This window comes from Epinephelus fuscoguttatus, linkage group LG6 (genome assembly GCF_011397635.1).
Source record: "Epinephelus fuscoguttatus linkage group LG6, E.fuscoguttatus.final_Chr_v1".
NCBI classification, from domain to species: domain Eukaryota; kingdom Metazoa; phylum Chordata; class Actinopteri; order Perciformes; family Serranidae; genus Epinephelus; species Epinephelus fuscoguttatus.
Window position 1 is genome coordinate 38840733 of NC_064757.1, and position 24947 is coordinate 38865679.

At 41.4% G+C, this 24947-nt stretch overlaps 1 protein-coding gene across 1 annotated transcript in view; it reads right to left on the bottom strand.

Moving 5' to 3' along the window:
* The window catches only part of LOC125890074 (metal transporter CNNM4), an 82230-nt gene extending 65784 nt beyond the window's left edge, over positions 1-16446 (bottom strand). The window contains exon 1 of the mRNA XM_049578494.1: positions 15003-16446. Coding sequence (XP_049434451.1) covers positions 15003-16416 — 1414 coding nt within the window. The 5' untranslated portion in view covers positions 16417-16446. The remainder of the gene's footprint in view (positions 1-15002) is intronic.
* Positions 16447-24947: the final 8501 nt, after the last annotated feature.

Here is a 24947-nt window from a genome sequence, read left to right on the forward strand (position 1 = left end):
TATAATAGACGTTGGGGTTTTTTTCGCCACCAACTCAGCGTGTTCATGGTCATGCTCATGCTCTTCTTCAGTGTCCATGTTGGTCACTCACTGCTGCACACCTGACCATACATTCTGCACACAGCAGAATAGCTTGTGGGTGTAATGTCAACAAACTCCACACACTACAGGATAGGCAGTCATGCAAATCGCAGCCTTTTATGCGGTTATGTAATCGCACAGCCTGACATCGTGATTGCGATTAGATGAATCGTGCAGCACTTGTATGTAATATTCATTCATTGTGCAAATTAAGAAAAGCATGTTAGCCAATTCTGATAGGTCATTTTAAAGCCATTATTGGCCAATAACGATAACGTACCAATGTTACCTCACATCCCTATAAAACTGCTCACAACAAGGTCTGTGGATTATCTTGAGTAACCGGGTCAAGAGATGCTGCTGTTGAGTTTTTCAAATGTATTTTTTTAGCGCTTCGAACACCACAAGCCGAGTGACATCTAGTTCCATGATATTCATGAGAAGGCAGATGTCTCTAAGGCGAATATTTCCAACACTGATCAGCTAACACCAAAACAGTCTAGACTGATAAATAGCACTACAAGTAAAAGGTAAAATATGTACTTTAGACTTCAGGGTGAATCTTTCCCTATAAAGTGCTCAGAAAAATGGAAATTTGACCACCTCCTTCACTTCTGTAACTGTGTAAACTTAATCTGCCGAGGAAGATGGTGTGACAGTAACTGAGAAAAAAAAGTGCTTCTTGTGTGAAACAAAATGTGCTTTATAGCCTAAAAATAGCAGCAGGCAATGTAAGAATATATTTTCCTATCTGGCACTGAACCTATTTAAGAGATGAAAGAATGATCTGTCTGTGTAGCTGCCTGTCTTTTAGATTAAGAAGTGTGTTTTTAGAAGCTGTCACCCGCAACAGTGAGAATAAAACACTGGTGGTTGCAGACCTAAATCAATCATTCAAGTTTTGCCTTCCATAAATGAAATCAGAGCACTGGAGACAGGGAGTCAGCTGATATAAAGCGCGAGTGAGTGAATGTTGGTTTGTGTGTGTGCTTTTACTCTGTGACTCAGCAGAACACCTGGGGGGTTGTCGCTTAAAAAACAGAAAGTCAAATATCTGTTGACAGACACACACACAGCTACCTGCAGAACAATGACAGTGGCAGAGAAAGCTTCTGAATCTGGTTGCCCAGAGTACTAGCTGCGTCTGGTTCTGCTAACCCCTCTAGCATTCCTGTTCCTAACTTGTTTGACGGGAACAGCAGGAAGCCTTAATGACCCCTGCGTGAAGAGGACACAAAACCTTATTTATCACACACATTTAAGTTTGAACTCCATCATGTCTTTTTTCTTAAGATTATTTTGGGGCTTTTTGCTTTCAGTGACAGGACAGTTTGAAGCATGAAAGGGGAGAAGGAGGGGACGACGTGGGCTGGACTCAAGCCTGTGGCAAGGACACTGCTTTTATACTGCTCTACCCACTGAGCTACTGGGCACCCAGACACTCCATCTTTCCAACTTCAACTCCGTCCACTTCTTGTAGGGGACCTTTGATGCTCATTTCAGGTTCACACTTGAATTCTGGGTTTCTAGTAGAACATGTTTACATGCTTTAATGGTAAAAAAAATACATTTATAATGTCTGTGCTGGAACACCAGTATTCACCTTATGACTGAGACACGCAATTTCAGCGCCAGTCTCTTTAAGCCTCCCTCCAAAAAAGCCGTCCCTGTACCGTCATTGCAGCTGGACTGACAGACTATGGACTGTATAATGACTATAACGGAGAACAGTGGCAATTTCTACTGTGAAAAATCACCAGTAAAAAGCTTCTAAACACAACAGGACACGTTTCAGCAGGAATATGATCTGAAATTTGGGTGAAATTAACAATATTGGCAACAAAGATTACACGTTAGCATGTAGAAGTTTACTTGCAGCTTTCTGCACAGTTAGCACGAGCTAACAAAGTAGCTAAAATCCGACACAGAGCTCTTTAATGGTTATGACAATCTCAAACTGACACCAAAACGGCTCAACTCTGTCATTAAACCCATCAATAACCATTGAGTAACGTTAGCTGTGTAATGCTAACAGCTAGCTCCGTCAACGTGTGCATGTGTAACTACTAGGCACAGAGCTCCCCGTCCTGCAGCAGTGGTCTTAGGGACCATACACTTGCTGCGTTTTTTGCGCCCTCAAATTCTTTGTTTTTAATGTAGACTTGCAATGCTGCCATGCGTGCACACGTTTTAAAGCACCTATTGTTCAGTGCGTGACAGCTGTGCCCTGAGATAAACTGAGTTCAACTTTTGAAACACAGCAGCGCACACCACATGTCATGTGACAAGGACCAACCACTCACAGTCAGCAGATATATCCGTGGTAAATATGAAGAAGAAGTTGATCACTTTGGTGCAGAGCTACACAGAGGGCCGAATTCACAAAGAATGAACTGCAGCCGCTGATAGCACGTTGAATTGCACTTCACTTGCACCCGCAGTTTGCTCCGTCTTAACGTCCTATTCACAAAGGATATTGCCCTAATGATACACCAGCGCAAACACGCCCACAAAGTTTGGCAGCTGAGTGCAGTTTGCCCCTGATTTGCCCCTGATTGCAATAAGCCACATGGCAAAGTTATTTGTTTCACTTAACTGCGTGTGGCTATTAGCGCTGTTAATTAGACTTTGTTTGGCAAAGTACTGAGTACTGTAGGCTATACCCTCATGTAGCCTAGTGATGTCTGCTGGTGAGTCAGTCTAACAGTGTCGGATGGATTGAGGCTGTGGATTTGACCAAGTTTGACCACTTTATCACTATTCCCTCTCACTTGTAGCTGTTTTTTCGCTATCTTTTGAATTTAATATGAATTATGGAACCGTTTTTGTTCACGTTTGTTTCCCCCGTTTCGTAAAATAAATTATTTAAAGTTGCTTTTGAAGTGCGTGACAGAAGTGCGTTTTGAGAACGACCGCAGACTGTCACCTGTTCAACGCATCAATATCTTTGGATGCCATTAAAGTAATAATGATTATAATAATAATGTCAAAATATTATTTACAGACTGATTTAACAGACATCACTGCTGCCACGATCACTGGAAAGTCTGGGCGAGAGGCTTGCACCGAGGAGCTGTGAATAAGACATTGTTTATCAATGAGGCTCATTTGCATAGAAAGGGGCAATTTTTGTGCCAAATATATGCATATTACCTCATTTAAATATGTGCAAATAACACCGGAGCACCGAAACGCAATCTGCTTGGCAGTGCAGTTAGTGGAGCATTTCAACCTCTGCGCATGCTTTGTGAATTAGACGGTATCTGTTTGCTCCATTTTTACCGGTTTAGCAGCCACAAAAGCCACGCAATCCTTTTGTGAATTCGGCCCAGAGAGTGGAACATCTGTCCCAAAGACAAGATTTTTGCCCTAATACACGCTTACAAAACAACACCTGGAAGAAGATCGGCTCTGCACTCAGGATTTCTGGTAAGTAGGCTATGATACTGGTTATGGTCGCTTAGCAACCTCAGACGCAACCATGTGCAACACTCCATGTCCTTGAAAGTTGGCACAGAGTAACGTCCTTGCGTTTTCCAGGCGGTTAGAGACACTAGGGCTGCAACGATTAGTCGACTAATCGATGACTAATCGACTATTAAAATAATCGGTGACTATTTTAGTAGTCGACTAATCGGTTTGAGTAATTTTTCATAGAAAAGTATTTTAAAAGTACCCAAAATACTCTTATTGCAGCTTCTTACGTTCAAATATTGGCAGCTTTACACACTCTCCCATGATGGTGAACTAAAACCCTTTGGCGTGAGTACAAAACAAGACATTATGTAATTTTGGGGTTTGGGAGAGACAGAACAACATTTCTCAACATTTTTCCATAAAATGATTAGTCGACTAATCGAAGAAATAATCAACAGATTAGTCGACAATGAAAATAACCGTTAGTTACAGGCCTAAAAGACACGGCATCTCTCCTGGAGAGACTGTATAGCAGTATTTTCTCCTTTACAGAAATTCACATCTGCCACCACAATTCCAGGTTTCCCCGACGGCAGCACATGGCGACATGTAGCAGTCTATGTAAAGTAAGCACTTGCAGTAACATACCTGGAGTAGATAACCATATAAAGAAATCTGATTCGAGCTGACATCAGTTTGTAGCCGAAGTCGAGAAAAAATACTGGAAGCAGAGTATTCAGAGGGGTCTGAAGCCTGAGATCTTTGCTCACAGGGATTACTTCTACATATGTTTACCTCATTATTTGATACTTTGGCCACATTAAATATGAACATCCTGTAACACTGTGTATATGACACAGATATACACAATGAGGAAAAACATAATAGGCCCTCTTTAATAAATGCTCAATCAGAATGATGTTTCATTTGTTTTTGAGGGTGCAACACAGCAATTTTCTTATGCAATTGTGGACTAAACCTGATGTTGAAAAGACAAAGACGCACAATAAAAGATACCACATCCATTTCAACACTTCTCCAAATTTGTTTGTGTCTAATACATTTCGAATGCTAGCCCTACCTTCATATCCCTCAACAAAACACAGATTTAAGTGTTCAGATCTGACTTTGTACCGCATATTTGATGAGTTTCAGATCAAAAACTGAACACATACTGTATGTTTAGGGGTAGATTTTGACAGCCATCAGTCTGAAAATGGGCGGGGTTAAATCAGGAGTCCAGAAGACAGTATATATAAATTTCAGATAACAAATGTACTGAACAAATAAGAAAATACGGAGGCAGATAAGAGTTCAAAAGTCTCCAATCCTCTGAACCTTGCACAATTAATACAACAAAGCACAATGCCACAACTGCACGGCCCATTTCCTGCCTCAATTTATTCATAAACAACTTTCAGTGAATAATTTAGGAGGGGCTGGTTTCCAGGCTGTTCAGTTATCTACAAGATTCTTGTTTTGCGAGTCCTCCCATGTCTTCACTTTACCGGCACACCTCCATGTGAATATAGAGGTCATTGCATAACCTAATAGCTGCTTTCTACAAAACAGTTTTTCTTGCAGCAATAGAGATTATTAGTACGTTCAGTCACTGCAGAGAGTGCTTCAAACTGCTCTCTACTTAATCGGCAAAACAGAAATCTGAAGAACAAGAGCAGATGGGCAGAGACACAGAGAAACAGGGTGATTGGAGAGAGAGATGGAGGGAAGAGTGAGTGAATGAGACACACCCATTATACAAAAAGAGGAGTGGAGATTCAGGTCTGCCCTGTGACGACCTTATCAGGCTGAGACTGGGTAATCTTCGACTAAAAGTTGTAAAACTATGTGCTCTTTCATACTTAAAGGGTCCAACGGCGAAAACACTCCTGATCCCCCGCGTCTTAAAAAGTCAGGTTCACGTATAGGCTTTGGGTTAAAGGTTGAGATTAGAGTTAAGATTAGGTTTAGTTAGATTAAGAGTTCAGGCGAGGGGGTGAGGAAAGAATGTAGTAAATGGAGGTGGTCAAATGTGAAGCAAATATATGTATAGATGTGTGTGTACATGCAGGGAGTGTCACAAGATCCCTCTCATAAATGGGTGTGTAAGTGTGGTTCAAAGGTTACTGAGTCCAATCTGTCAGAGCACATGACAAAGCGAACAGTTCAAGGAGCAGTATAAACATTCAGAGCATATTTATGATTCAGAATCCAGCCCGAGATTGTCTGCACTCTGAATACAGAGTGGCTGGGCTGGCAGGTAGCAGCTAACGACACAAACTGTGCGAACAGTGCTAACAGAGCTAACGGTGTTCAACTGGAAAGAAGCAGAGGGTGGGCGTTACGCATCTGCAACAACATCATTCGTAGGAGCACAGTGCAGAGTGGTGGTGGTTAGCTAGCCAGTGGGACACACACACACAAACACATATACATAGGGACTTACATGTACTAAAGCACAGTTCAGACCAAAGATTTGCAATGAGACAAGCTGAAACAGGCAACTACTTGCAATGTGCCATTCTGAGTATCATCTCTATGCAACAACTCTCTGTACTTCTGTTCTGATTTACAGCTTTTTAGGTTTATTTTGTAGCTGAGTATAATTTGTAGCTTCATAAAATATGAATGAGGATAGTGATGAAAAATGAAAAACAAAAACGCAGCAAGCGAACATGCCGTCTGCGGTCACTTTGACTTCACCAGCGGACTTCACAAGCCAACTGGCTGTTGAAACAGGTGACGTGCTTTATTTTCTAAAACCAGCCGCTGGTGATTTGAAAAACTGAGTTGCAGGCAGTGTTGCCAGGTGTACGATAATTATTGTATTTGTACGATAATTTGGCCCTCCGTACGATGTACGATCAGTAATCCCAAAAAAGGCCAAATGAAACGATAATTTGACCATTTCATTAATGTGCGGTTGTAATCAGTATGCCAGAGTTTTTTTGTGAGCCCTGAAGGCATCTACAGGACAGGACAGTTCACCCCGCTGCAGCTTTTCTCTGCAATGTCCTAAAACGGTTTCATCTCGTCGCGAGTCTTTGGTCTGAACTGGGCTTAACATGTATGATGTCTACTGCAACAAAAAAGAGAAAAGTTCTGCTCAGGACGACGTTACTCCACTACATCTATAGTAGTTTGCTGCTATATCAGTGTTCATGTCGTATGTAAGAATTGAATGGAAAAGAGGGGAGAGGTTTAAGTTAGAAAAGGCCAACAACTGCCAAAATTATTTCAACAGTGTCAAGAAATGCTCTGTCCTTCATGTTTGCAGATTAAAATGACAAACTTGGCCACAGCAGATCATATCAGCGCTCACCAATTAATGCTAATTCTGTGGGTAGACTGATGGATGATAGGCCTAAATTACAAATCTGTTGCCTAGTTTAAGGGCTCTCCACAAGCCTAAAGCAGTCTACAAAACGCCAGAAATTACTGAACAACGGCCATCAAATGGTTCCAGAGTACGAAGTGTCAAAGTTCCTGTTCTGTCCAACACAAGAGAAAAGCACAAAAATTTTACATTTAAGGAGCCAGTGAATGTTTGTATTTTTTAAACAACCTCAAAAATAACTCAATAAATTCCCATTTATCAATGAATCAACTAACTGTTTCTGTAAAACTTGTGTCACTGTGATACGATCTGAAACAAGTGTTGTGACCTACTTTGAAAACATCTTTAATCCATGCCAGAATCAAACCAGTGGTTGGCCGACTAAATTACACTTAAATATCAATGTTTTCAAGATCTATCGCACTATCTAACAGACAAACGGTCATTAAACCGTAGCACACACATGCCAGGGCCCTCGAGACTGGGTGGGGGGGCCTGATAAGTGACCAAACACTGATAAACAGCAGACAATGCAGACGGTCCTGACAACCACAAACAAAACACAAGCTGGTTCACTTCCTGGAGAGGCTCAAAGTGTTCAAGAGGAATGTTGTGTTTAGTCTATTAGTCTTTGACCTGCACACTGACTCACATCCCATCCTATTTAGTTTCACAAACCATACTTAATAGTACAAAGAAGTGCGGTAATAACTACTTATTTACAACTGAAATATCGACAAAAATAACCAGGAAAACTTTGTGGCCTTTTGTCCTGTGATGTCCCATATCAAACAAGACATTTAACTTTTGCCAGATAAATACTGTAATTTAAAGTACAAGTACAAGACTCTACAGGTACAAGAGATCACCTGTGCATCGGCCAAAACAGTGACAAACATGAGGCTGACCGTGATTGACCTGCATCATGTTGATAAGATGCTGGAAAATAAATTACAGTCATAAAGAATAACTTCATTCCTGCAATGCACTTTGTACAGTTGCATCATTTATTGTTGGCTAGATCAACACCATTTGTCATAATACATAAGTTAGTATCATGTGTACCACTCAGGTACGATTTTGCTAGCAATAACATTAGAGAGCAAGCTAAGGTTGCCTGCTAGCTGCAACTAAGCTATGTTGCATTGATCTGACTGTATTTTGCTACGTTAGCTAGCTCACAATTTGTCTGCATTAGCAAGCGAGCTGACGTTAGTTATTCATAACCTGCTAAAACCACAATATCACACTAAATTTCACATGTCAGCACTTCCTCTAATGTTGAGATTTCTTTTCAGCAGCAGTGGAAACTAAAATTGTGACATGGGGCACTGAATCTGATGGATTTACTGTTTATCAGGTCACAAAAGAGACAAGAATTAGCTAGTTAGCACTGCCCCCAGACCCTCCGCCTCACTCCCCACCACCAGGACACTACATTCTCAAAAAAGGAGCAGAAAGCAGCTTGGACCATAGCTGCAGTAGCAACTCAAATTCAACCAACACAAGTGTGCTGATACAGCAGGGACTTTGGGCGGTCTGAGATCAGACCAGCATCACTCGGAAGTCCAATCTTTTTCTCTACGGGACTCACAGGAACATCAAGTGAGGACTCTGTGCTGTGGTGGGTGCTGGTCGTTTGTTGATATTAGCAGACTGCATTTCTTAGCTAACATTTGCTGCTGTTGCACACTGTTAGTGCTGTAGTGGAGCTGGAGAGAGGCAAGACACTCAGGAACATCCACATGGATCCAAACATCTTTACAAAGACATCACAGGGTCCACAGGATGTTAAAGGCAACTGAAAAAGTCGGGGAAGGTCTCAGTTTCTAAAATACCATTATTATTCCTTCACACTGGCAGCTATTAATACATGAAAAAAGTTACGTACATGGCTTTAAAGTCCAAAAGTGATAGGCAAAAACAAATATGCAAAATGCAAAATTGATTCCTGCATTAGTGACTTTCAAGTGACCACGAGAATTAGCACTCGGTTTACATGACCCACATATGTGCAGTATTCAGTGCCATCACTAGAGAGCTGTTGTTAACATTGTCCTCTTACAGATATCCACTGGCTGTGTGCTCAACTACGGCTGCAACTAATAATGACTTTGATGATCAATATATTTGCAAGTTAACTTCTTGATTAACAGAAAAATCATTTTTTATAATGTCAAAGCCAAACTTTAATAATCACTCAAAACAAACACATGTGGTTTAACATCATAAAAGACCAAGAACAGATGCAAATATTGGCATTTGAGTAGAAAGTACCTGTGATTTTTGACTGGGATTTTGCTTAAAGTGATTTAAAATGATGACCAAAATACCTGGCAAATAATATTCCGTTCAACTAATTGCTTAAGTTTTCAAGATTTTGATTAAAATGGCTAAAACGATTACAGTAAGGAATAAGATTGCTACTGAAAATGAGGTTTGTTGTCCTTTTTTAATCACAATAGCATTTTTTGGCTGCACAGTAATCCTAAAAAATGGTAAAACTAGAACAAAAAGATACAAAGGAAGGATTGTCTTATACATTTTTCCCTTGATCCTATCCTGACACTATTTAAAGACCCTGAGGCCAAATGCAGGCTATTATAACACACTGCTTGAGGGTACAACATGTGACAGTCTGTTGACAGAGTGTGATGTGCCTCCAGTGAATTCATGGTTCACTTGTGTTTGTGTGTTTTCTAAATTATGCCTGATGTCCAGAGTGCATGAATTTAAACCACCCTGCATGTGATGAAGAGCACACGAGAGGCATATTTTATCCAGGATTTTGATAGCTCTCAGCCTGCTCTACAACCTGCACCGCTATTGTCTACGACCTACATCCTCATGTATCGATACACATACAAGTTTCCTATACTTTCTTTTTTTCTTTGATGTCTGCTGTTGCTATTTCTGCAATGACAGCCACTGTCATTAAAATTTCATTTCATCTAAAAAGGTCACTTCATAGTCCACCTGAAAGGTCACATCATGTTGACTGAAAAGGCTGCTGAGCGCGCGCGCACACACACACACACACACACACACACACACACAGAGTGAAGCAGAAATGTCAGAATCTAAAGTATTGATGACTTTCCTAGCGTTCGATTCAGAACTGAACTTCGAAGGGAAACAGTTCGAAATCTTGTGCCGACAGAGTAGATTTTGTCATGAATAGCACAACCTAAAGAAACAGGTCGTGCACACACACTGACGCTGCTGGATGCCATCACCGTGGTAACTGATGCCAAGCAGCAAGTTCCAGGAACTTAAGATGTAAGCGGGGAGTTGGGTCAGAGGAGAAGCCAATCAAGTCTGCATGTTACCACATCAACGCGGTCACAGTGTCGAGGCTAAGAACTGTTTTACAACTTCTTTGGAACGAAGTACGACTTTCAACATCCACTAAATAGTTTCAGTAAGCAATTATCATGTCTTTAAGATAAATTTCCTGTTTATGTTCTTGACTTTGCCCGTTTGCTTATCATTTTGAATAAGAACATTTGAAATTATCACCTCCCTTATGTTTTCTTAGGCAAAACTCTACCAGACACTTGATGAGTATTTAGATGAAACACAGAAAATAGATAAGATTTGCTCTCACAAACAACCACAAACAACCTGCTGAGATAACACAGTCACATTTCAGCCCGGTAATTCTTCACTAAATACATCATGCAGTCTCTCCTCTATGCATGAAGTGCCACTCAAACCTAGTGGTTATGCATTTACATGGTTTCTGGGAGGGGAAACTCATATCAAGTTTTTGGACCTTTCCCCTCATCACATTCTATGATGAGCATTTGACACAGCTGGATCAAAGATATTCCACATGCGAATGTTGGGCCGTTTTGCCGGCAAGCTGTGAGCGTTTAGACACACAGAGCCGAATTGGCGAGCTGATCCGAGATGCCCAATTTTCCGCCTCGTAGGGTAGACATATTGGCGGAACCTTTTTGGTTTAAAAAGAGCGAGGCACCCTTCCGCCATGGGAGGGGCTGTCGAAGACTTGTGGGAGGAACTGGTGATGACGCTGCACGTGCGACCCACTGGCAGTGGACTAACAGGAAACAGCTGATAGCACGAATGAGCAGCTAGTAGCAAGAGGGAAACGCAAAGCTGACAGACACTGTAAAGATGAGCAACTGGGGAGACAAGGAATTGTGCGCCCTCCTTGTCCTCACAAACGAAGAGGCCATTAACCATCAGATGATGGGGACAGTGAAGGACGGGCCAACTTATGAGGGTTCGCCAAAGGACTGACCAGCCATGGCTTCCCCCGGAGTGCGTCACTGTTTACATCACACGCTGAGCTACACGTTTTGTTACTTGCTCACGCCCCCCATTGCCCTGAAAAAGGCACATTCTGTATAAACAAAAGTAGGCAGGCAGCATTTTGCTGCACTCCCCGATTTTGTTTTTATACTGCCAATGCTGAAAAAAGACTGATTGGGCTTTCCTGCAAATTTGCACAGCTCCTATTTAAAAAGGGCTTCTAATCCAGAGACATCTTCAGCATACTTAATCTTAGAGGGAAACAGGCTGCTTTAGGAGGAAATTATCTCAACAGTTCCTCGATTATGTACCTCCAGATTTTGGAACTCTCTTTGGAGCTGAAGCCTCTTCACAAGAACCACCTGGCACTGGCTCTGTCTCACTGTACTCATTGTTAGTCAAGCTACTAGACATTCTGTGTTTACAAAAATCAGAGTAAAAGTGTTGATGAAGTGACTAAGTGAAAACAATGGCCACATTTAGATGGACTGCACCGAACCAACAGAAACACAGGGTTAATTTTTGAGCTACCCGTATTTACATTGACCTTCTCCTGCAACAGATGCTCCGAACATACACACCCACACTATCCTCTATCTAAATGTTTCTGTCGTGCCTTGCAGTTTACCTGTTAGGTTCTCTTTATGCATTTTGCAAACATTTGGTTTCAAGCTGTTCAAGATTCATAAGACAGTGCAGCAGTTGCATTGCCCGCAGCTTTGCAAAACACAGCAACAGCACTTCAGTCTTGAGTCATATTGTGATGTGAGCCAAATACATGAGTGAATGTGAGTATTTTGTCCTCGTTGAGTTGGAATTTTGAGATGTGCTATGTTTTCACATCTATATTGGAGCACTTGAGTCTTATTTCCAGTAAGCTGTCAATGTACAATACCTTTTGATAATGCAATTAAAACTGTATCTGACGTCTAAATTCAACTAAGCTTACCTTGAACGTGACTTTCACTGGTATTAAAGTAATTATAGTGCTTTTACCAAGTAGAACTGCGATGATAAATTGATTGAATGTCAACTATTAAATTAATTAAGTAGTTCTTGTTAAGAAAAAAAAGTTCATATTCTCTGATTTTTGCGTCTTAAATGCAAAGATTTTCTGTTTTCTTTACTATTCTATGACAGAAAACTGGATATCTTTGGGTTGTGGACAAAATAAGACATTTGAGGACGTCATCTTGGACTTTGGCAAAGAGTTACCGACGTTTTACACCATTTTGTTACATTTATAGACCAAACAACATATCGGTTAATCCAGAAACTACTGGACATGTTAATAGACAATAAAAATAGTCATTAGTTGCAGCCTTATTCTTTTGCTTGACATCATTTCTTGTGAAAATGTTTATTAGTACTTTGAGATCTTCAAAAAAATAGTCTTGTCTGTGTCTGACCACCAGTAATGAGCAGCATGGAATATGTTTACACGCACACTTATTTGATACGGGTCATGTAATGGGCACATTTCATTTGGATATTTAAAATTAGGCCTGAACATTCAGAATCAGCACATTCAGAATATGCATCTCAGATGATGTTGTTCTGATGCCTCTTATCTGTTTACGGTCAGCTCTGTGCGTTGTACACAAACCAACCAGTGAATAGTTTGCTCTTGGGTGGAGATGCATGCAAAAAGAGAAGCTAACATTTCCTGTCAGAAGGAGAAAGACACCTACTTCCAAACAATATGAAAGACTTTGATATTAACAGGTTTTTGGATATTCGCAAATATCCCAACGCCGACCTTTTCAAGAAGGTGGCTGAAGGAATGAAAGAGCGAGACATTGTAAAAATCATATTTTGCTCCAAAGAAGCAAAATGGCACAAGCAATCCAGTTGTTCCACTTTTCTATATTTTAACATGTTAAACAACATGTTAGGGCACATTGATGTAAACGGGAATATTGTGCAAAATATTGTGCATGTAAACGTTGTCACTGAGGGCCTCCTGAATTTTCACAAACCTCAAACTCAACACTTTGAAACTGAGTGTTCTCATCACTACTTTACAGTAAATCTCTCTGCCAAGCTTTGAGCCAGTGTACATTGTTTTCAACTCTCTGTGCAGCCGGACTGTGTGTGTGTGTGTGTGTGTGTGTGTGTAGGCACTGCAGCTTGTTGCCAAACCCTCCCACCTCACCAGCCAAGCCTACTAAGATGAGCCGCAGAGCCATTTCTTGGCCAAATGTCACACAGCGCCGTGCACCACTACAGCATCTCAAAAGTCAATCTACAGCGGCCGATCTGAGATAAGTAACGGTGAAAAGATGTGAAATAAAAGCATTTAGTAAGTTAAGATGCATTCATCATAGTGGTATGAACGCGGAGCTGATGCTGCCGACAAACTTCAGTCACATTTTACCTTCGTTACTACGACAGAAAGGCAATCGCTCATTCCTGGCTACGCTGAGATATAGACACAGCAAGTGTCTCTACTGTCTGTGACCTTGATACAAGATGCCTGGGAGAGGAAAAATACATCCCTGCAGGGGATGGCGTCAGTGTGTGTACATCCTCCTGAGAGAGGGAGTGTGCACATGTGTGTGTGCGTGTGTGTGTGTGTGTGTGTGTGTGTGTGTTTTAAAAGAGGAAAGGCAGCAAAGCAAGAACAGAGAAGTAAAACAGGGAAGTGTTTTTGATATCGCCCATCGCAAAACGCAGTCACGGTTACATTTGATTCCTGAAAAAAGCCTCAGCGTGGTGTTGTCAGCTGAGTCAGAGACACAGCTTTAAATTAACAGCACCATTTCCTCACTCTGTAGAAAATAAACCTTTCTCTTTTTGTGATCCTACCAAGGATGTCTACAGGCAGAACATAGTGAGTGATAAAGATGTCAACTTAATTGAGTATTCCTCCTGAACCTTAGAGAAAATACAACCAGCCTAACGCCAGCTTGAAGTGTAAAACTAATATGACTTCCACTCAGATACTCAGACAACGAGGGAGTCTGGCAGACAGATACTGTCTCCGAATAAAACGCCTGATGCACATAGCAACCACAGCCAAGTCATGTCAGGTTCACTGCACAAAGCTGAACTTCATCCTGACACCCTGGATTAAATAAAACCCATAAAACAAAAACCACGTATTGGTTATTCTTTCAGTTACCGACACAAACAACAAAACCTCAGGTAGGATAAATCAACACATCCCCAATCCTCAAGATGGAAACTTCTTTTATTGTGTGGTCAACTCCACACAGGGGTCAAAGGTCAAGCCACTGAACTCACTTTGACACTTAAGACTTTTGCAGCCACTTTCATGTGTCATCGCTTCGTGTCTGAACTGCCTGCACCTCTGACAGTCTCATAAACAACCAAACACTATCAGCTTCACCCACATAAACTACACGGTTACTGTATGGTGTTGATAATTCTGCCCCTCCTGTATTTTCCAGGTGAGAAGATAGCGACACCTGACACAAATCCCTGCTTCCTGTCCTCACTAACTCATGTACAAATATTTCAGTACAATTTTGTTGCACTTCACTTGTTATACTTCCTCTCAAGTACATTCTGGAGACAAATATGTACTTCTTACTAGATTTAATTGCCTTTAGTTACTTTGCAGATTTGGATTACTAAAACAAAATATAAATCAGTGAATAAATGATGATGTTTGGTTTTAAGTTAAGCTTCTTTGCAGCTGGTAAGAGTGGCTAATTCTATGTAGTGATATACACATTAACACATCTCTAATATTTTGATGCGTATACTTTGTACTGTTACTTAAGTAAGATTTTGACTGCAGGAATATTTCCATACTGTAGTGCTGCTACTTTTACTAAAGTAAAAGATGTGACTATCTCCCACAGCACTGCCTTAACGATCACTCTCTTAGATGCGTCTCTAACTTATGAATATTTCCACAAACCTTTCTTAAACTCCTCCAGCATGGAGTCCAGCTTGGTGTCGTGGAAGACAAAGTGCACCGGATGGTTGTAGAACTTGGTGATGGTCTTGAGTGTGGTGCAGTCGTCCGGGTCAACGAAGGCCAGGTCCTTGACAAACAGGATGTCCACGATGTTGGACCGCTCGTGCTCGTACACAGGTATCCTCGTGTATCCGCTCTCCATGATCTCCGACATGGTGTTGAAGTCCAACACGGCGTCGCTGTGGATCATGAAGCAGTTGCTGATGGGCGTCATGACATCCTCCACCGTTTTGGTCCTGAGCTCCAGCGCGCCCTGGATCATGTTGAGCTCCTCTTTCACCAGGTCGTTGTACGGCTCGGTGACTTTCAGCATCTCCACCAGCTTCTCCCGGTTGTACACGGTGCCGATCTCCTGGCCCAGGACACAGTCCAGGATCTTGCTGATGGGCCACGACAGAGGGAAGGTTAGCAGCATGAACAGCTTGGTGACATAGATGGTGTTCGCCCCGACTGCCAGACCGTGCCGGGAGCACAGCGCCTGCGGGACGATCTCGCCAAAAATAACGATGCCAACTGTGGACGCGACCACAGCGCCGACCCCGGACTTGGTGAGGTCGTCCAGGAGGATGGTGAGAGTGGTGTTGACCAGGACGTTCCCGAGGAGCAGCGAGCACAGCAAGTAGTTACCCTTCCTGCGGATGGGCTCAATCTTCCGTGCGTATTTCTTCTCCTTCTCGGTGCCGCAGCTCTGCACGATGCGCAGCTCCATCGGGTCCAGCGCCATCAGCCCCAGATTGAGCCCGCTGAACATGCCGGACAGCACGAGCAGGAAGGAGATGAGGATCACCTGCAGCCAGATGGGCAGCAACGACTTCGCCACCTCCACCACCCGCACTCTGCCGTCCTGGTCATCCAGCAGGTACCACGTCTCCTCCTTCTCCAGGGGGTCACGGACGCACAAGCCGAACACCTTCACTACCTCGCTCTTGCGGAGCTGCTTGATCCGGAGGCTGACCACCCCGGAGGTGTTCTGATTGGTAACCACCATGGACCCCTTTACTTCTATATCCTTGGTGAGTTCGGGACAAGTCCTATTGAAGGGGGACATAACCGTGCCGAAATCATCATCCTCTTTATCGCTGGAGTAAATTTCTATGAACTTGATGAGTCGCGAAGTGTTCGGGCGCAAGTCGAGCCCGTAGAACCTGAATTGGATGTCGCTGCCCTCGGTCACCTGAATAACCCCTCTCTCGGTGGTCCCAGCCGGAGTCGTGCTCGTCTCCAGCCTCATGCCGAGTATCCGGGGGGTGACTCTCGGCTCCGCCAGCACCTCCTCGGCCTGTCTGCCCGCAAAAACACAAGAAAAGACGAATAAAGTTAGCGTAAACCCCCGTCCACTCGAGTCTATCGCCATGTTTGTTTCGCTCTATGCGAAGGGGGAACTGACGTCACCTACTCGTTTCCACGAGCCCACCCCGCTTATTTGCATACCCGCATACCTCGAAGATTCAGCCAATCAGCGGGAGCGACGTCACTCAACCGAGCCCCCTCAGTGTGCATATTTAAGGTCGACTGATATTTTTTTTCTTTTAAGGTGGACTGTGGAGTCTTTTAATAACTTTACAAACTTTATTAATATATATTTATTTATATGTATTTACGAATTTGACTTAAATGCCCATTTTCTCACTGATATATATCTATATATTTTTTAAAATAATTTTTTTTTAAATAATCCGTTTTGGAGCGCTGACAAAGCAATGATTTCATTAAATAACTTTACTCATAAAAGCTGAACGATATGAAAGCAGATCAACACTTAATATATACTTGTTTTGTTTATTAGCAACCAGACATAGTAGATTGGCATTTAAAGTGCAATTACCTTTATTCCAATTAATATCCAGGCCTGTTTTATAGTTATATATGGATTACTGACCGAGCCTACCTGGCACAAAGTGTTACCCCTGGCCTTCTTCTGCAAAATGTCACTCAAATTAACACACACTGACCAGGAGGAGACTCAAAATGACCACAAAGAGATACAAAAAGACTTCTGCTTCACCTTGCTTGGTTTTGATCCAGGAATCACTGAGCAAACCTGTCCCAGATGACAAATGAAACGTAATGAAAGACCACACAACATTAATAATAACAATAAAAGACCTCATGTCCCGATTACCATTTCAAATTCACAGTTTACTCTGCTACTGTATGGCCTTTATAATGAAGGATGTTTTGTGGTTAAGGTTTGGTAACAGCTTACCTGGTACAAAGTCTTAGGGGGAACCCTGGCCTTCTTCTGCAAGAGGTCACTCAAATTAACACACACTGACCAGGAAGAGACACAAAAAGACCAAAAAGAGATGCAAAGGAGCTGCAAAGAGGCACATAATAACTACAAAAGGGGGCAAAACAACTGAGAAGAGATGCAAAATATCAAAAAAATGACACAAAATGATGCATAATGAGTTCAAAGAAATTCAAAACAACAGTCAAAAATAAAGAAAAAACCCTACAAAATCTGTGTGTCTTGCTCCTTTGTAGGAGAGCTGGTGAGGCATGTTGCATATCTGTGCCCAGGAGCCCACTGTCTCCTAATCTGCCCAGGATTGTTGGACTTAATGAGATTAAAAACAATGTTAAACTTTTGTTTTTATTGTGTTCCTTAAACAACAGTCAAATCATAAATAAAATCGTTTTCTCTGGGACATAATATGAAATACGTTCACATTCAGCAACATTAAATCAGTTACTCTAACTATTAGGTGTGATGTTCAAATGAATTTAATTAAAATTAAGTAAAATGTAATGTTGTCAACTGTTTCTCTTCTGATATATGAGGTTAGGACACAAGTGAGGACAACCTGAGATACATGTAATGGAACATTTTGAGCACAGATGATGACAGGCCAGGCCAGGTGAGTTTATTTGTACATCACCATCCAGACATAAGGCGATTTAAAGTGCTTTACAGAGGCATAGAAACACATTAAATGTAAGACATTAAGAAAACATTAAAACTGCACTTTAAATACAATATGACAAGAAGTGAGAACCAGTAAATACATGATTAAAAATGAGGGAAAATGCATTAAAAGAAAATAAAGACAAGAAGCAAAAGAAATCAAATAGCCACAGATTAAAAATTTGTTATTGGCAGCAGTGAACAATAATGTTTTAAGCCCTGGTTTGAATGAGTTTAGCAGATGTCAGGTGTTCAGGGAGCTTGTTTCACAGGTGGAGAGCCTAGCAACTAAAATCTGCTTCACTTTGTTTGGTCTTGACCCTGGAAATACAGAGCAAACCTGTCCCAGATAACAACCAATGAATGACTAAGTTCACACAACACTGATAATCACAGTAAGTCACCCAGACTTCCTATTAACATCTCAAATTTAGAGTGTACTCAGGTATTGTATGGCTTTTATAATGAAGGATGTTTTGGGGTTAAGGCTTGGCAACAGATTTAAGTTTGTTTTGCGTCTGAATTAACTTTCTCTGTGCATTTCTAATAAATGACCATGGTGGAAAATATGAGAATACATGAACCTATCATGTATGTGAGTATTAGAGAGAAATCGGAGACACACATAAAGTCTGTCCCCCAGTACCAATGATTGTATCAGCCTGTCTCTATGACCTGTGTGTTGCCTTTCACTGAACACTGACCCCACCTGCTTCAATCATGAGCTGAATCTGAGCTTTAGACAAAAGTATGTAGGTGATAAAAATAGAAATATTGTGCAGGAGGACTCTTGACTTGTTTGAGGAGTGCGGAAGACACAGAAAATGACTTTAAATCAAATTTTTCTTGTGAAACGTCAGTGTATGTAAATGTCTTTACTGAGTACAGAGCGCCATCTTGTGGTGAAATCCCCCACAGTGCAGCCTGAAACCTGTGAATCTGATGGTATCCAAACAGAAATCAGCTCCACTTCCCTCACAGTATTAATGAGGCTTAAAATTGTGCTTTAAATGGTCCACGAAGAGCCATTATGCCAGCTTTGGTGTAGTTTATTACAAGAAAAAGCAGATTTGTGGGATCGAGAAGAAAAAATGTTTTCTTCATTTCAACTTTGACGAAGAAATATTTACATAGAGTTACTCATATGCGGACGGTATGTTCCCAGTGATTATTACTCATGTGTACAATAAACTACAAATGAAAGTAAATAACCTTTTGCCACTTGATGACATTTTGACCCAAACAGGAATTTCTTTATCACTGTCCTATAGATTAATCTCTGTAGAAATGTGGTCCTAGGAACAGTGAAGTGGCTAAAAGCTGCATTTTTTTTGTGTGTTTTCTGATGCTGAATCAAAAGCCCAACGTTTTGACATATATCTTCATCAGGGGCTGAACAAGAATGCTGGTTGCAAACACTTTTTATACATTCCCAAACATAACAAGACATCCTGTGGGATAATCACATCACTGGCTATCAAGTCATCATCTGTGTCACCTGCATTGCCACCTGTGTCTGCTGTGGTTAAATTAAAACAAAATTAAACTACATAAACCCCTGCCAAATGAACAAACCAAAAATGAATCCCGTAAAAGAACAGTGTGTACGTCTGAGGTGACTTTAGTGACATCTAGTGGCGAGGATTGCACATTGCAACCAGCTGAACTTTTCCTGGTTAGAATTCTGTCAGTGTTCGTTGTTCAGGAGGTTTTTACCAGGAGCTGAATTGTTCCCAGAGGTCTCCTCTCCTCCAAAACAAACACACACTTAAACCAGTAAAAACACAGAATAAAGCAGTTTCAGGGGGAAAAAAGCACCTGCTAATGTGTGCTCCCCTGTTTTCTCTGATAACTTAAGATCCAGACATTCAGGAGGTTTTTACTGGGAGCTGAATTATCTGCAGAGGTCTCCTCCTCTCACTGAACTTGGTGATTTGGTGATGGGTAAAAATACCTAATAAAGCAGCTTCATGTTAAGTGATCTCCATAAATGAGGACCTGTTCCTTATGTAGATATAAACGACTTATTCTAAAGTAACACAAATACAAAAAATCTTATTTTAAGGCGATCATGCATTTTATTTAATCTCTGCAAATTTATCCCCTGAAATCCTACACGCTGGACCTTAAAGCCAGTTCTATAGACTGCAAAGACTTTGCTCTTTTGAGAGAGATTTTGATATAAAACCAGTGGCTCTTAAAAGCAAGTTTAAACAAGGAGTTACTCTTCTCAACGGATTGACTGTGCTTACAGCAAGGCCAGAGAAAGATCTAAAGAGTCTTTCATGAAACCAGATAATAAGTCAAACAGAAGTCATTCATGTAAGTTTGCTTCCAGTTTTCCACCTTTGTTAGGTTGAGTTAAATATCTTAAGTTAAAAGACATATAGTTTGTTCAGATTTGAAAAGCTGCTCAAAAGCTTGTGATAACCTGAATTCCCCATGTTACTCATATGCTCATCTGCACTAAAAAGGCCAGACGCTCCGATTCAGGACAGACCTTTAACGTAAAGGATTACCTGTGTCACCAGTGTGATGGTTTATTTGCTGAAATGCTCTGTAATTTCAGAGCACAAAGCACTACTAGGACACAGGATCTATCTTCTGTGAGAACACTTTATATTTCTGAATAAACATCAGTTGAGTCTAAAAGGATTTAAAACTGACAAAGTTGCCTCGTGTTGTTCTGCTCTGCATAGAAGGAATAAGTGTTTAAAATCTTCGAGCACTGAAAAGCAATGCAGAGAAAAAGGAACACAGGAATGCCCAAATTCAGGATCTGCTTGAGAGAAGGAGGCAGCTGGTCTCCACAAAACTAAAACTGGCACAGAAGGTGAAGAGGAGAAGGAAAGGCTGAAGAGAAAGAGGAAGGAAAGAAAGATGTGGGTGTGGAATCATGACTGTGCTGAGGAAGGCTGCTACTCAACCACCTGCAGTTACTTAGAACATTGCTAAGGGGCAGTGCCCATATACAGGTCACGCTGTCCACATGTGACATACATATCAAAAATAAAAAGAGACAGCAGTGAGAAATATGGGGCCAAGTAAAGGAAAGTAACTGAGCGAGATTAAACATTTCAGATTTGATCAAACTAAATATCCAATTCCATCTGAGATCGACTCTACTGACCTCAGACCAGGCCTCGTGCTTTGGTCTTCCTCACTGTGCCTCATCTACATCATTGAGCTCACTGTGCCCTGGGAGGAGGCTGTTGAGGAGGCGTATAAAAGCCTTAAGTACACCAAGCTGGGAGCTGACACTGAGCATTGCAGCTTGAAAGCAAAGGTTTGCCCAGTTGAAGTGGGCTGCAGAAGCTCCGCAGGCGAGTCAACTCCCAGGATGCTTAAAGAAATGAGAATTCAAGGCCAAGGATCAAGAGGAGAGACACCACGTGGGCCCTGAAATACCACCGAAATGCCCTTTATGTAAACAATTTGGCTCAAGAAATCAAGCAGGCTAAGCTTGGCATAGATATTGAAGACTTTAAGTATTTTGTTATATGCCGATGATATTTTGTTGGTTGCTGAGACAGAAATTAATTTACAGAGGATGTTGAATATTATGAGTTCATGGTGCTATAAGTGGCGACTGGCTATTAATAGTGAAAAGACACAAATTATGCATTTTCGAAATAATCACGTGCAGCAAAGTAGCTATATATTCCAGCTTGGATCGAGACCTCTTATATACACCTCTTTTTATTTTTACAGAAAATATGAATTTCTACGAAGGAAGGAAAGCACTGGCAGAGTCAGCAGGAAGGGCTTTAGGGTCAGTAATGAATAAAATTAAAAGGTGTCCTGACCTTGGGTTTTTATCATTTTCTAAGCTCTTTAATTCAGTGGTTGGCTCAGTCTTATTTTATGCGGCTGGAATATGGGACTTTAGGGATTCCCCTGAAAGTAACACGATTCAGAGTCGCGCCCTGAGGTGCTATCTTGGAGTTCATAAATTCACTGCAAAGGGTGTTGTTGATGGGGACACAGGTTGGGAATCCTGTCTTGTTAAGCAAAGATGCGAAATGGTTCAGCTCTGGAACCGACTTCTTCGGCTGCCAGACGAAAGGCTAACCAAAAAGATTTTTAAATGGGATCGAGCCCATAATTTCCCTTGGTCAAGAGATGTCTCTGCAGTATCCTCTCACTCTGATTTATATTATATTTTTAATAATAACCTGCAGTGTAAGATAGATACAGTTAAACAAAAACTATTTAATCTCCATAACAAACAATGGAAGCAGGAGATTTGGAGGAAACCCAAACTTAGAAGCTATGTTCAAATTAAAGAGGACTACTATATAGAACCATACTTAACCTTAAATTTAGGGAGAGGTCAGAGGTCCTTGTGTGCACAATTAAGATCTGGTACCTTGCCCCTGGTGATTGAAGTGGGCAGGTATAAGGGTATCCCTGAAGAGCAGCGTATTTGTGTTTTGTGTGATCTTGATATTGTTGAGGATGAATTTCATTTCTTGTTTCATTGCCCTTTGTACAATGACTTGAGGAAATCTTTGTTTGAAAAAGATCAGGGGAAGAATCCCGACTTATTTTGGATGTCGGAATTTGATATGTTGAGTTGGTTCTTCAAGGAAGAGATCTACAGTACAGGCCAAAAGTTTGGACACACCTTCTCATTCAATGCGTTTTCTTTATTTTCATGACTATTTACATTGTAGATTCTCACTGAGGGCATCAAAACTATGAATGAACACATGTGGAGTTATGTACTTAACAAAAAAAGGTGAAATAACTGAAAACATGTTTTATATTCTAGTTTCTTCAAAATAGCCACCCTTTGCTCTGATTACTGCTTTGCACACTCTTGGCATTCTCTCCATGAGCTTCAAGAGGTAGTCACCTGAAATGGTTTTCCAACAGTCTTGAAGGAGTTCCCAGAGGTGTTTAGCACTTGTTGGCCCCTTTGCCTTCACTCTGCGGTCCAGCTCACCCCAAACCATCTCGATTGGGTTCAGGTCCGGTGACTGTGGAGGCCAGGTCATCTGCCGCAGCACTCCATCACTCTCCTTCTTGGTCAAATAGCCCTTACACAGCCTGGAGGTGTGTTTGGGGTCATTGTCCTGTTGAAAATAAATGGTCATCCAACTAAACGCAAACCGGATGGGATGGCATGTCGCTGCAGGATGCTGTGGTAGCCATGCTGGTTCAGTGTGCCTTCAATTTTGAATAAATCCCCAACAGTGTCACCAGCAAAACACCCCCACACCATCACACCTCCTCCTCCATGCTTCACAGTGGGAACCAGGCATGTGGAATCCATCTGTTCACCTTATCTGCGTCTCACAAAGACACGGCGGTTGGAACCAAAGATCTCAAATTTGGACTCATCAGACCAAAGCACAGATTTCCACTGGTCTAATGTCCATTCCTTGTGTTTCTTGGCCCAAACAAATCTCTTCTGCTTGTTGCCTCTCCTTAGCAGTGGTTTCCTAGCAGCTATTTGACCATGAAGGCCTGATTCGCGCAGTCTCCTCTTAACAGTTGTTCTAGAGATGGGTCTGCTGCAGAACTCTGTGTGGCATTCATCTGGTCTCTGATCTGAGCTGCTGTTAACTTGCGATTTCTGAGGCTGGTGACTCGGATGAACTTATCCTCAGAAGCAGAGGTGACTCTTGGTCTTCCTTTCCTGGGTCGGTCCTCATGTGTGCCAGTTTCGTTGTAGCGCTTGATGGTTTTTGCGACTCCACTTGGGGACACATTTAAAGTTTTTACAATTTTCCGGACTGACTGACCTTCATTTCTTAAAGTAATGATGGCCACTGGTTTTTCTTTAGTTAGCTGATTGGTTCTTGCCATAATATGAATTTTAACAGTTGTCCAATAGGGCTGTCTGTATTAACCTGACTTCTGCACAACACAACTGATGGTCCCAACCCCATTGATAAAGCAAGAAATTCCACTAATTAACCCTGATAAGGCACACCTGTGAAGTGGAAACCATTTCAGGTGACTACCTCTTGAAGCTCATGGAGAGAATGCCAAGAGTGTGCAAAGCAGTAATCAGAGCAAAGGGTGGCTATTTTGAAGAAACTAGAATATAAAACATGTTTTCAGTTATTTCACCTTTTTTTGTTAAGTACATAACTCCACATGTGTTCATTCATAGTTTTGATGCCTTCAGTGAGAATCTACAATGTAAATAGTCATGAAAATAAAGAAAACGCATTGAATGAGAAGGTGTGTCCAAACTTTTGGCCTGTACTGTAGATCTCTTCCTTGAAGAACCAACTCAACATATCAAATTCCGACATCCAAAATAAGTCGGGATTCTTCCCCTGATCTTTTTCAAACAAAGATTTCCTCAAGTCATTGTACAAAGGGCAATGAAACAAGAAATGAAATTCATCCTCAACAATATCAAGATAACACAAAACACAAATACGCTGCTCTTCAGGGATACCCTTATACCTGCCCACTTCAATCGCCAGGGGCAAGGTACCAGATCTTAATTGTGCACACAAGGACCTCTGACCTCTCCCTAAATTTAAGGTTAAGTATGGTTCTGTATAGTCGTCCTCTTTAATTTGAACATAGCTTCTAAGTTTGGGTTTCCTCCAAATCTCCTGCTTCCATTGTTTGTTATGGAGATTAAATAGCTTTTGTTTAACTGTATCTATCTTACACTGCAGGTGTGTCCAAACTTTTGGCCTGTACTGTATGTCTTAGCTAGATTTATTGAAAAAGCATGGACATAAAGACAGAAAACACTGTATCCCACCTAAGTGTACAATACTTTGACTTTTTTTGTTGTCGATGACGATGGATACATAAGATTCTTGTTTTTGCCATCTTTGAATTGTTTGTACATATATTGTGTAGTGTCTTGTAAGCCCATGTGGGCTGGGCACTTTAACATGCATGACACTTAAATAAACAAATCAATCAATCAATCAATCAATCAATCCTTATTCATCTGATAGTTTGTCAGAACCTGTTTATGACCTCCTTTAACTTCACTA